Source organism: Lingula anatina, chromosome 6 (assembly GCF_051362555.1).
Source record: "Lingula anatina isolate TDL-2025a chromosome 6, LinAna3.0, whole genome shotgun sequence".
In the NCBI taxonomy this organism is placed as follows: Eukaryota; Metazoa; Brachiopoda; class Lingulata; order Lingulida; family Lingulidae; genus Lingula; species Lingula anatina.
The window spans coordinates 11,410,710-11,424,807 of record NC_141772.1 but is presented as its reverse complement, the minus strand read 5'-3'; the positions used below and the strand labels follow the sequence as shown (position 1 = coordinate 11,424,807).

Sequence of the window (14,098 nt, the reverse complement as noted above, 5' to 3'; positions counted from 1 at the left end):
ATGTTAAATAAATCACAAGACTTTTCTTAACTGGTCAGTTTTTGTATCTGGGCAGTTGATGTTTGACATTGCTGCTGGGTCATCAGAACTAAAGTCCAGTTTTCATTCCTGTGTTGTCCTGTAGGTTACACACAGGTGGCAAGCACTAATGTCCATTATCTCTGACCGCTACGTACACTGTCAACAGTTAACCTGACGTCAGCCAGAACCTGTTGACAACATAGATAAATAGCGAATCCAGAGGGTGCACCGCCTGAGTACCCTGAGTGTCAGAGCAACGTAAAAGCTAGCTTGTTAAATATATACCTTGTGATGGAGTCGCTTTTACTAGCTCTGACGAACAGCGACAATCTGAGGGCGTTCTTCTTCAAAATTTTGCCTGGGGCGCTTCCATATTTGGAAGTCACACGTCACAGCTGTGTCCGCCTGGATCCATATTTGGAAGTCATAAGTCTCGTACGTCACAGGTTTGACCGCCTGGAGCTGCCTTTCCCGCCTCGCGCTGAAGTTATCTCGTGCAGACGAGACAAGAAGCAAAGTGCCTGACGAAGTTTGAATTGAAAATATCTTGCAGTCGAAGGTCAGTGCCACAATAGAAGCAACATTCTGCTTTAAAAACTGATTTTGGTGTAGCCATTGCGCAGCCCTTATAGTGGTATCGGGTATACAGTGTAGCTGTCAAATTTGGCACACGGCAAGCACGTGTACATCTCAGGACTAAATGTTCTTTGATAAGCAAAAAATACAAAAACATTGGATATATCTTTTCTGTTCGAAGAATATTATTTATTTTTTCACTTTACATCTTAAATACAGCAAATAAAATTAAATAAAGCAGAATTAAATCTGTTTTACGTTTCATTTTGGTCTGATGACATTCAACTGCAGATTCACTGCGGAGCAGTTCTATTTGATTGATGGAAGTGTAACATGGCCGCTGGTCACTAGAGCCGGTATTGTTGATATGGGTTATATATGAAATCAAGATCGAGCTGGCAATACCGGAATCTAGAACCTAGGGTACGCCTGAGAGATTCCCCCCTGGTTTCCTCTTTCTTCCACCCAAAAAAAGGAGGGGAGGGGGAAATATTGTAACGAGCGAGAAACAAAATCTCCATAAATCTCCATATTAACTACATAGATTACAAAATGAAATTGTTAACGTCTATTGTTTTTATATTAGGGATCATTTTCATTCTTACCCCCCCCCCCCCCCCCGCCCTTCGACAAATTTCTTTCCATTCTGTCAGTGCAAAGTGCTGACTGCAGATAAATTTATTTATTTATTTATTTATTTATTTATTTATTTATTTCTTTGAGAGGACAGTTAGCGGTAAGACTTTCTCAACGGAATAATTAGTCTTACAGCATTGCTATAACAATGGATAATGGATCTTTATATTTGCAGAGTACAAACACGGCTGTCCGAAGGGCTGGAGAGAAAGCCCGTACAGCAACTTCTGCTTCAGTTTCAGCAGTTACTCTGATAGGAAAACATGGCATGATGCGCGCGCAGATTGTGCTTCCCAGAATGCAGATCTGCTCTCTTATTCCTCAGAATGTGAAATGGTTGGTGTTTTCCGTTTACATTTTTCTAACCTTTTTCAAAAGTATACATGAAATAATATACAACATTATGGGAGTCTCTAAATTCTAATATTTAAATAATATACACGTAAAATGATAAGTAGGCCTAATGCTGGATTTTTTTTCAAAATGCATTAATATTATTATCATTATTATTATTATCATTGTTATTATTATTATATTATAGATGTCATATTTTGTATTTCATGTCGGATACATAGCAATGGCTAACTCAAAAAATGCTGAAGTATGAAAAGAGAGATTCTCGTCTAAACAAGTGGTGGTCTAGCTTTATAAATATCAGAGGGGGTTGGAAATGGGCAGAGAAAAATGGCGACAGATCACTGGCGTAAGTTGTCTTATACGGGCGGCTAGCTCAAGGCAATTGTGCTGGAAAATTGCCTTATATTTGTAAGGCTAAAAAAGGTAGGTCAGCCACAGTCTGTATCTTAATTGCATACATCTTGTCTAGCCCACAGGTTACAATGTCGGTCTTACTGTCGCTTAATTTTGTCAATGAATTGTCCTTGGTGTTGCATTATGGGAGGATTAAGCCTTTACTGGTGTATTTTTTCATAAAAAGGTACAATAGTAACCAAAGTCACTTCAAATACCAAGAAACCTCCAATAGTTACGACTCAAAGGAAGACTAGGCGTCCAAAAGTAACAACAGTTGCCACGAAACCTACCCCGATAAAAACGTCGCTGATAACGTCAACAACGTCACAGCCAAAGTCAACTAGAACTTCTAAGCAAACGACAACGCACCTAACAACACAGCCATCATGTAAGACAGGAAGTAAGTGAAACTGATAAATATCATGTAAAGCAATTACTTCATGATAATACTAATACATACTAGCAACACATACAGACTAATACATAGACAAGTTATGTAAAAAGACTAGGCTACCTAACAGACTAGTATAATGACTACAGTACATGTTTAGACTTTTATGTAAACTACACTTTCTGTGTGCGTATGTATGTTGTCCATAAGATGAAATTGAGGTATTTCCGTGTAGGTTTCAAAGAAATTGAAGGAGTTGAAGAGAGAAGTTTAGGGTTAAATGTAATATTTAACATGAAAATTGTCAAACAATCATGTGCCAAAAGACTTCGCGAAGGAAACTACATGTCGCTGATTAGACTACTGGTTCAGAGAGAAAAGGGCGACAGTTTTAGGGAGCGTTCAGATAAACCCATCATACTAGTTGGATCGATAATGGATCTTTATGTTTGCAGAGTACCAACACGGCTGTCCGAAGGGCTGGAGGGAAAGCCCGTACAGCAACTTCTGCTTCAGTTTCAGCAGTTACTCTGATAGGAAAACGTGGCGTGATGCGCGCGCAGATTGTGCTTCCCAGAATGCAGATCTGCTCTCTTATTCCTCAGAATGCGAACAGGTAGGTAATTTACGGTTACCCCTTTCTGCAATTTTTCAAAAAGTATAAAAGGAATAATATACAACATTATGGGAGTCTCTAATATTGAAATAGTATACACGTAAAATGTTAAATAATACTGGGTTTTCTTTCAAAATGCATTAAAATGATAATAATTATCATTTTGTTGTTTTTGTTATTTTATTATCATTATTATTCTTATAGGTGTCATATTTTGTATTTCATGTCGGATACATAGCAATGGCTAACTCAACAAATGCTCAACTATGAAAAGAGAGATTCTCGTTTAAACAAGTGGTGGTCTAGCTTTATAAACATCAGAGGGAGTTGGGAATGGGCAGAGAAAAATGGCGACAGATCACTGGCGTAAGTTGTCTTATACTTATCTCTGACGTCCTGTAAGATGCATGTCAGTAGAGTACTATTCTTAATGATTGTCGGTAAGATTCGGAATATCATCGATAACTCTAGGAATTTCTTTTCCCACACCAGGGTCTGGAAAGAGGGACCTCGCTCCAAACGCCGCTGTGGACTTGTGAGCGGGTCGTGGGGCGGGCGGCTAACTCAAGGCAATTGTGCGGGGAAATTGCCTTATATCTGTAAGGCTAAAAAAGGTAGGTCAGCCACAGCCTGCAAGTAATTTGCATACATCATGTACAGCACACGGGTTTTGAAATTTGGTCTTGCAAGTGCTTAATCTTACCAATGAATTCCAATGCAAATTAAGTCCTTCGTGTTGGATGTAGGGCAGAATTTAGCCTATAAATGTGTGTAGCCTTTTTCATTAATAGGTACAGTAGCAACCACAGTGACTTCAAAGACCAAGAAACCTCCAATAATTACGACCCGTAGGAAGACGTGTCGTCCAAAAGTAACATCAGTTGCCACAAACTTCCTAAAAATTACAACCCAAAGGAAGACTAGGCGTCCAAAAGTGACGACAGTTGCCACGAGACCCACGCCAAAAAAGTTGACGACCATGTCAACAACTTCAACTAGTACAGAGAAGACAACAACGTCACAGCTAACGTTAACTAGCACAAAGCACACAACAACGTCACTGCCAAAGTCGGCTAGCACAAAGAAGACAACAACGCCACAACCAACGTCGACTAGCACCAAGCAGACAACAACGCCACAGCCAACGTCGACCAGCACAAAGCAGACAACAACGTCACAGCCAACGTCGACTAGCACAAAGCAGACAACAACGTCACAGCCAACGTCGACCAGCACAAAGCTGACAGCAACGTCACTGCCAACGTCGACTAGCACAAAGCAGACAACAACGTCACAGCCAACGTCGACTAGCACAAAGCAGACAACAACGTCACTGCCAACGTTGACTAGCACAAAGAAGACAACAACGTCACAGCCAACGTCGACAAGCACAAAGCAAACAACGTCACAGCCAACGTCGACTAGCACAAAGCAAACAACAACGTCACTGCCAACGTCGACTAGCACAAAGCAGACAACAACGTCACAGCCAACGTCGACTAGCACAAAGCAGACAACAACGTCACAGCCAACGTCGACTAGCACAAAGCAGACAACAACGTCACAGCCAACGTCGACTAGCACAAAGCAGACTACAACGTCACAGCCAACGTCAACTAGCACAAAGCAGACTACAACGTCACAGCCAACATCGACGTCAACTCTGCCGTCTTCGCCGCACATTACTTTTACTACTACTACTGCTGCTACTACTATTACCAGTACCACCGAAAAGGCGTCAATTGTGACTGCTCCAAAAGGTAAGGACTTTGGAAACTGGTGTATGTTAACGTTGAAATTGATAAATGTGTTTCCCAACCTTGTTATTTATTTATTTATTTAATTCACATCTTTATTTTGTGCTTGCGAATGCGCACGTGTGTGTAATTAGATGTGTACGTGGAGGAATGCCGGTGTTATTCTCTAATATATTTTGGCGCGTGTGCGAAGTTTGTCTATCCGTTAAAAGAGACAGTGTCATCATCTCTATTTCAGACCGCTGCGTAGACAACAATGTATTGTACAGCCAAAATGAGAGATGGGATGTTGGTTGTGAGAAAAGCTGCATCTGCATTCAGCCTTTGTTGAATTTCATCTATTGCGAACCTTTGTACGTTAAAATCTTTAGCTTCATGTCTTTATGTGGCATCATTAAAACATTTATTACCAGTTGCCTAGTATAACATTTATAATGAATTTACTATGAATGCTTTTTTTAGAGACTTGTTCCACTGTTAATTTGTATGTTCAGTTAACACAGTTGTCACGTAATGTCAATTTGACACGCAATTTTAAGTTTTATTTTTATTTCAGGTGTCCTGATTGGACGGGCAAGGTCCCCCCTGGATGCGTCTTGAAACCCCCGAAACCTGGTCGATGCTGTCCCGAGTTAGACTGCAGCAGCCTTACGCCACCACCATAAACTTACTTATTGAATATTTTAACTCATATCACTTTTCATTGGCCGAAATAAGTCCATTAAGTCTACAAATATTTTTTCAACATCACGAAACGTGTGATATTATGGAAAGTATATAAATAACCAGTAGATTGACAACTGATTAAAATATCTCCATGCTTTTTGTATACGAAAATCTTTGGCGGTCCAAGATATTGTGAAAGGTTATAGAGAATTTATTTACTACCAATGTATCGATTTATGGTTGAAAGACTTAAATCAACTAGTGGTTCTCATATTTTATCACCGGAACACACATTAACCGTACTGTTACTCAGACTCAAATATACTCCTATCACAGATTAGTGGGTTCATTTGTTTTCATATCAGACTTTGTCATACACACACTGGACAAAAGAAGTGTCACCCCTACTGAGCCAATGCTATGGGGGAGATAAATGACTGTGGAACGATATGCTCCTAGTATCATTTTATTAACATCAAATTTCACAAAAAATCACAAAATGAGAACAAAATATACATTCCACCAAAATATGCAGTTTCAAGTCAAAAATTAGTACTTAGTGGCATAGCCACGTGACCTAATAATAGGTGCCAGTCTACGAAGCAAGGATTCATATAATTGTCTGATGCGTTTAGGGCTTATGCTGGCCCAAGCATGAAACACTGAATATAACAGAGTTTCTCTGCTGGTTAGACGGGCATTTGTAAAAAGTTTTGACATATCATTCCAAAAATTTTCTATTATGTTTGCATCCGGACTCTGGGCAGGCCACATCACCCTGCGAATGTCCTGTTGGTCAAACCAATCATCAACTGCTCTGGGCCTGTGACAAGGAGCATTGTCATCCTGGTGAACAAATGGATAATTCCTGTCACCAAACATGTTAGTAATAGATGGTAGCAAGCTTGACTCTAAAACATCGATATATTTCTAGCGATTCATGTTTCCATTAACCACTATCAATTCGCCCAAGCCATGGATGCTGATGCAGCCCCACACCATGATGAATATGCTGCTCCGGGTTCGAAAATTCAGTGCATGTGGTGCAAATGCTTTACCAGCAGTTTGCCAGCATAGTACCTCTGTCATCAGAGGTCAGACCAAAGCGACACTCATCAGAAAAAAAATATAGAACCAATTGTCATGAACTGTCCAGTTCCAGATCCTGTTGACCCTAGTTTACTCTACGTTGCCTGTTTTGTAACGATATAAGAGGTTTCAGTCTTGCTACCCTGCTGTACACTCTCTGAGCATGTAACCGACGCCTAGCAATTTTCACAGACACATTCTTATGTGTGAAATTGTTCCACTGTGTTGTCAACTGACAAGCAGTGTCGAACTTTGACAACCTGGACATCAAAATCAGTCGTCGGTCTTTACGGCCAGTATTTTTTCTTGGACGACCCATCAGAGGCAATTTGTCTCTTGATCCAGTGTTTCTATACCGAGACCAGACCCCCTGCACGGTTCTGACTGAACAATTCAATTGTATCGATATTCTGACATTGCTTACATTCCGCCTCTTCAGGTTAATAACTTGCACCTATAACCGTTAGATAATTGCCTGTATCTTGCCATATTGGAGGAAGACAGGAATAAAATTTGCTGTACATGGACAAGACCAACAATACAATTCCATGGTATAGCGGTTTTATACTCATTAGTCACATTATAAGTAGACCAGGCATTATAAGTACCCAAGATCTGCCTACTTTTATTACTCTGAGTTAGGGGGTGACACTTCTTTTGTCCAGTGTGTGTAGGACTCTCCCCACTATACGCCTACGTTCACTTTCCGTCGACAATTTAGGATACCTACTTAGAACGAAAATAAAAGTTGGAAAATGAACTTGGTCCACCCATGATGTTCATGAAATGTCGAATTGTTCTTCATATGTTTGAGAATTGCTCCATAAATGTAGCTTGTTCTCGTATAAGAAAGCCATCAGAGATAATGCGGTGTAGGACTACTTTTTGACTTTTAATTGTACGTAAGACAAACACCACAATCCTCACATCTATAGGCTATTATGACGGTTATCATGTTGATAAAAATAATCGAGTTTCATTCATAATTTGTTCCACCACGGAGCGGCTGCGGTCACATCAGGCAATTACGTCACAAATAGCGTATCAAACCACGTGTTGCCGAGTGATTGCAGTATATAAGGACAATGCATATGGCCAGAAATGTTAAGTACTGCCCCGTGTTCTGGCGCGTGTCGTGTAAAGGACCCACTTCTTGCCTTTGTACCTGTCTAACTCGGTCTTTTGGGCATCGTAATTCGTTTAGTAGGATAGTACTACACCGTACGGCATGCATGCCCCTCTGCTGCGTCTTCTTCTTCTTGCAGTCTGCACCGTCCATCTCGCGCACACGACAGATGTTAGAAAGATAGTGAAGACAACTATCTGTTGGAGGAGAAATAGTCCAGGGAAATGGATATGTCAAGGGAAGCATAGGCAGACCACTGCGCGTCCTACCAGGGCACACCGAACAACGCGCCCAACAACGCGTCCAACAACGCCCCCAACAACGCACCCGACAACACAGCCAGCATGTAAGACAGGCAGTAAGTGAAAGTGAAAAAACGTCATTTATACACTAGCATGTATACCAGGTAGATTTTATGTACCCAAAAGGTTGGTAGAAAGCTCAGAATTTAAGAACAACCTCCCACTCGAAAATGAAAAGTTGCAATTGCCTTGCTCTGGTTTACAACGTACATGTACATGAATGTATGACAACAGTCGTTAAATATAATATGGTCCCTGTCTACGTGCGTGTGTCTTTGTCAGTGAGATTAAAAAGAGGTATTTTTCATAGAAATAAAGGAAATAAAAACAGAAGTTTAGGTTAAGATGGTATATTTAACATCAAAACAAGTCATGTTCCTAGTAAGTAAAGTTAGTAAAGACTCCGAAAAAGGAAGCTGACATGCCTGCGATGAGACAAAAAAGAAAAAAAAAAGAGAGAGAAAGTACGACAGTTCCTCTATGTTTAATTATCCACAAGGACTCTTCTAAACTGGCCATTTTCTAACTGACCAGTTGATGCTACGACCCATCTAGGGTCCAAGGTTGATGTAACATCACCGCTGGGTCATCAGAACTAAAGTCCAGTTTTGATGCCCGTGTTATCCTGTAGGTTTACCGTTATGAACCATGTGACAAGCAAAGGTGTCCATTATCTGTGATCGTTACACAGACTGTCAACAATGCCCCTTAAGTCAGACAGAACCTGTTCACAACATTGATAAACGGTGAATTCAGAAGAGGCACGTCCTCCGAGACCCCATTCTGTCATTTCCCTACCCTCTCTGGTTCTCCCCGCCCCCCCCCCCCCCCCCCCCCCCCCCCCCCCCCCCCCACATACAAAACTTTGTAATGAGCGATACGGTGAAAATCAAGCAGTTTTCCACTTTTGTAACCCTCCTATTGTTTCATACTTGCCTGCATTCATTTTTTTCATTCTTGTCCGCCATATTAACAAAAGTTTAACAAAGCCGGTTAATAAAATTTGAGATAAAGAAGTGAAATGTCGTTTACAAAATTGAAGGCATATGTGTTGAATGGCAGACAAAAATGAAAAAAAAATGCCAGTTAACACAATTTTGTATCGGTCAGTGAATATTGTACTGACTGCGAAACGTACGTACCCCATTCCCTCTCATGATCCGGTGTAACGGGACAGAGAGTCCCCCATAACGGAGAGTCCGCTTCTCATTCATTTGTACAGGTGATTTTGACCCACTTTGGTTAAGCTAACCCTAACCATTATAACTTAGTGGAGGGCGGACTTTCTGTTACACGGACCCTCAGTTTCATTACACCGCCCTGGGAAGAATTTCCAATGGAGACTAAGGGTGGGGGTTGACTTATCTCTTCAGGCTTAACCTAACTACCAACTACCCACAAACACACAGTCGTCAATCATATCAAAATTAGGAGCACCATTTATTTTTATGATTAAAATCATGCATTTATATAAGACTTTCTCCTTGGAATTATCAGTCTTACAGCGTTATACCCATCAACACCGGGCTGACAATGTACCTTCGTATTTGCAGAGTACCAACACGGCTGTCCCAAGGGCTGGAAAGAAAGCCCGTACAGCAACTTCTGCTTCAGTTTCAGCAGTTACTCTGAAAGGAAAACATGGCCTGATGCGCGCGCAGATTGTGCTTCCCAGAATGCAGATCTGCTCTCTTATTCCTCAGAATGCGAGCTGGTAGGTGTCTGCTGTTCGCTTTTACAGAAAGGACAACAGATTTGATATACAGCATAATGGAGTCTGCAATACTGAAATAACAAAATGTTAAGCAATGTTGTTTTTTTAAAGTTACATTATTATTATTATTATTATTATTATTATTATTATTGATTTTGTTGTTGTTAAAATGTCATATTTTGTATTTCATGTCGGATACATAGCAATGGTTAAGTCAACAAATGTTGAAATATGAAAAGAAAGATTCCCGTCTAAAGAAGTGGTGGTCTAGCTTCAACAATATCAAAGGAAGGTGGAAATGGGCAGAGAAGAATGGCGACAAATCGCTTGCGTAAGTTGTAGTAAGTTTATTTTTGACGGCGCGTGGAAACATATCTCTGAGTCTGAGGTGTGCACGTGTGCGCGTGAAACTACATGTGCATGTACGACGTGCACGTCCCGCACTCATCCTTTGCAAGTTAAATCTTTGTGGAAGTTTTATAATGACCATTTTTGTGGAAACATAATCGTAGCGTCAAGTGAAAATCTTCATACAATTGGTGATCACTAACTAAACCCATAGAGTGAATTTTGAAGCTTATGTCTTCCTTGTTTTCTCTGTAAATTGCACTTGCGTAACTTAATGCATGGAAATGCCATTTTAATATCAGTTCATCAATATTTCTTCCCAAAATACATGATACAGAAAGTGAAAAAATAACATATGTACCTGAACCTACACTTTGGAGCGTACTTTTGAACTTTTGCTCCAGAAACTGGTTGTGGTTTAAATTCAGATTATTATCGATTACACTAAGAACATATTTTTCGCACCAGGATATGGCAAAAACCTGAAAAAAGCTCCAATAACCACTGTGCACTAGTTAACGGTTTGCAGAGCGGACAGCTAACTCAACGTGACTGTGCAAGGAAGTTCCCTTATATTTGTAAGGCTAAAAAAGGTAAGTGAGCCACAGTCTGCGATAAGAAACTATTTAGCATAAACTATATCTAGCCCACAGACTACACATTTGGTCTAACTTGGGCTTAATATAAATTTGCCATTGAATTCTACAGCAATTAAAGCTCTTGGTATTGTATAAGGGGAGGATTTAGAATTGGTATATTTTTCACTTGCAATAGGTACAGTAACCAAAGTGACTTCAACTACCAAGGAGCCTCAAAAAGTAACGACCGAAAAGAAGACTAGACGTCCAAAAGTGACGACAGTTGGCACAAGACCCTCGACGATAAAAGTTACGCCAAAAACTTCGGTGATCATGTCAACAACGTCACCGCCAACGTCAACTAGCACAAAGCGGACAACAACATCACTGCCAACATCAACTAGCACAAAGCAGACAACGTCACAGCCAACGTCGACTAGCACAAAGCAGACAACAACGTCACAGCCTACGTCAACTAGCAAAAAAGTGACAACAACGTTACAGCCGACGCCGACTAGCACAAAGCAGAAAACAACGTCACTGCCAACGTCGACTAGCACAAAGCAGACAACTACGTCACTGCCGACGTCAACTAGCACAAAGCTGACAACAACGTCACAGCCAACGTCAACGTCAACTCTGTCGTCCTCGTTAGTCATAACTACTACTACTACTACTACTACCACCAGCACCACTACGAAGGCACCAGTTGTTACGGCTCCAAAAGGTAGGCACTTTCTTAACTGGTCTATGAAAATGATAATTTTTTTGTTTGTTTGTGCTTGCGTCGCGCATGTGTAATTATACAGTAAATATTGTGTTTGCAGGAATACCGGTATTATTTTCTGGTATTTTGACGCCTGAGCGAAGTTTCCTTTTCTAAAAGTCAGTGGCTTGTTTTCTATTTCAGACCGCTGCGTAGACAACAATGTATTGTACAGCCAAAATGAAAGATGGAATGTTGGTTGTGAGAGAAGCTGCATCTGCATTCAGCCTTCGTTGAATTTCATCTACTGCGAACCTTTGTACGTTTCAAATCCTAAACTTCGTGTCTATCTGCATTGAACATTTGGTACAAGTCGCCTAGCACTACATTTACATGTACAATATATGCAAATGAAGAGGCTTGTTCCTCGGTTAATTTGTATTAGCAGTCTATGCAATTGGTACCTATATTTGAGCCTGAGTCCGTTTTCGTTTTAGCACAACTAACGCACTATAATACACTGTTTTGATTTTACTGCCAGTAGGCTGGGTGGTGCACGTACTTTCGACACATTTGGCTTCAATTTTCACTTCTTTTTCTTATTTCTGTACTGTACTGGTTGATACATGTACTAATCACGGACACATTTATCTAGGGCAATATAAATCTCATCCACATTCGTCATTTAAATCTATTATTTATTTATTTATTTATTTATTTATTTTTGGAAGGTCCTTCAGGATTCTTTGTCATATTAATTTTTCTTTCAGATGTCCTGATTGGACGGGCAAGGTCCCCCCTGGATGCGTATTGGAACCCCCAAAGCCTGGTCGATGTTGTCCCGAATTAGACTGCAGTAGCCTTACGCCACCGCCATAAATTTACCTCAGGACTGCCTAGCTTTTATCACTTCTCATTGGCCAATTAGACTACAAAGAATTTTTTTAGTTCATACAACTGTCGATATTTTAGAATAAAATTAATTATAATAAATACATGGATCAAAGTTGTCGGGTTTTTATTATGAATCTTCTTGGTTTTTACAGAAGTCTTTCGCGATTCAACATATTATAAAAGCATTTAAGGTAGTCCTCTCATATTAGCTTTTTTTGCGATCTGCGCAGGTTTCGCGCATGAGTAGTTTTTTGAGATAGCGGCTAATTATGAAAATAAAACATGCAATAAAATACGTAATTCATCTTTTTAAGAAATCTGTATGAAATCTTTGATGTTATTTTGGTCGAAGCGCTACGAATATGTCAACTATGCGTTGCGTATGAGTGAACGCTTGGTCTTTTACGACGTAAAGTACCCACTTGCGACTTTGTTTACAAATACCGCATGTAAGAAGTTACGCGAAGAAGGGATTGAAAAGAGCGTTTTAGTAAGGCTTGTATAGCAGTGACATGATCTTATCTCACGGAAAACATTCACAAGGGCTTGTATTTTGACCACAAAGTGTATTGCGGAGGTTTGTCATATGGTTACGATGTGTGCAACAAGACATTGCCTTCTTCAGCATTGGTTTCCGATCACCCAGGGCCAAGTTACCGTGATTTGTATGCTGAAAACAATTCTCTCCTTTCACAATAAGTTAAAATAATTAGACTCATGGCGTTTTGTTGTTGATTTAAATATGTTATTGAACAATATGACCTGCAAACAGTGCGATTTTCAGCTCTCCAGAAAAGATGCAACCGGTGTGCACCCGCCTGGCGTGTTGCGACGTCATTCTTGTAATGGTTTTGTTAAAGTGCAAATGGACAAAACCATAAAACACACAACAGAGGACCAAGGGTTTTTATGCAGATACATGCAATACTTTTTTGATGCTAGGAAAATAAACAGTATATTTTAGAAGATAAAGTGTACTTTATTCCAACTTTATCCTAATTTACCCAATCATAAACAAGAGACTTTAGTTTGTAAATTTATTACTTCACAGAAATTATTCAGCCCATAATGCATTAAAAGATAGTCTTGAGTTACAAAATTTTGTTAATTTTTGCAATGATGAAAGTGAAGAAAATCCTTTTTTTCTGATTTTTTATTTCATCCCATTCAATTAACAAAATCCTGTGTTCAACCTTTAGCAAATTCTACATAATACCTAGTTTATAATAATAATTTCTTCATGTTTAGGGGGAAAATCAAGATGTCGTGGTTAATATATCAGCATTTGCACATGTCATTTCAAAGAAGTCTAGATGGTCTTTATTGTCTTCTATATGTAAAATTAATCTAAACACAAAAAAGAGTAACAGAATGTATAAAGTAATAAGAAAAATGCATGTAGGATGTCTTTAATGCCTAAATTTTAAAAATGTATGAATATTTATTATATATATTTATTTGATTTCATGTTGTAAATATAATATGAAATCGAAATAAACTGATAACCAAAAGATGTCTTTAGACGAATATTCTAACTTTTTTGCCACCTAGTTTCCAAAGCACGTTTGTCAAGAAATATGGCTACATGTAACGTACCAGTAGTAAGAAATTGATACATTGTTTAAACAATGTATATTAAAATATACAAAGCAAACAATCTATCAAGCTATCTCAATGTTAAAAATGTATAAAACAGTAAGAAAAAAGGAATAGGAAGATAAAAGTCACAAGAGATTGATACATGTGCTTGTAGGTCCAGCCTATGAAAAATCCAATATGGCGGCATTCCATGAGGCATACTGAAATCCAACTGATACTTTCAACATTAATATCTATTTATTATGAATGGGATAAGCAAACTTTATGAAATTTGGTTAGCTGATGCAGAGAAGTATAAATATAATTTTCATGGAAGCAAAATAAAT

General features: G+C 39.3%; 2 protein-coding genes across 2 annotated transcripts; both read left to right on the top strand.

Annotated features, from left to right (window-relative positions):
* Nucleotides 1–1,957: 1,957 nt before the first annotated feature.
* Nucleotides 1,958–5,786, top strand: LOC106153411 (uncharacterized). The gene is made up of 8 exons (XM_087016178.1): nt 1,958–2,013; nt 2,171–2,386; nt 2,833–2,993; nt 3,232–3,359; nt 3,486–3,607; nt 3,785–4,753; nt 4,989–5,103; nt 5,307–5,786. Exons 4-8 carry the CDS (start codon nt 3,250–3,252, stop codon nt 5,413–5,415), a joined length of 1,425 nt encoding a protein of 474 aa, XP_086872304.1. The 5' UTR covers nt 1,958–2,013; nt 2,171–2,386; nt 2,833–2,993; nt 3,232–3,249; the 3' UTR covers nt 5,416–5,786.
* A 1,396-nt stretch (nt 5,787–7,182) lies between these two features.
* Nucleotides 7,183–12,270, top strand: LOC147761135 (uncharacterized). Its single transcript, XM_087016179.1, has 7 exons — nt 7,183–7,989; nt 9,487–9,647; nt 9,851–9,978; nt 10,464–10,588; nt 10,770–11,300; nt 11,484–11,598; nt 12,050–12,270. Exons 1-7 carry the CDS (start codon nt 7,734–7,736, stop codon nt 12,156–12,158), a joined length of 1,425 nt encoding a protein of 474 aa, XP_086872305.1. The 5' UTR covers nt 7,183–7,733; the 3' UTR covers nt 12,159–12,270.
* Nucleotides 12,271–14,098: the final 1,828 nt, after the last annotated feature.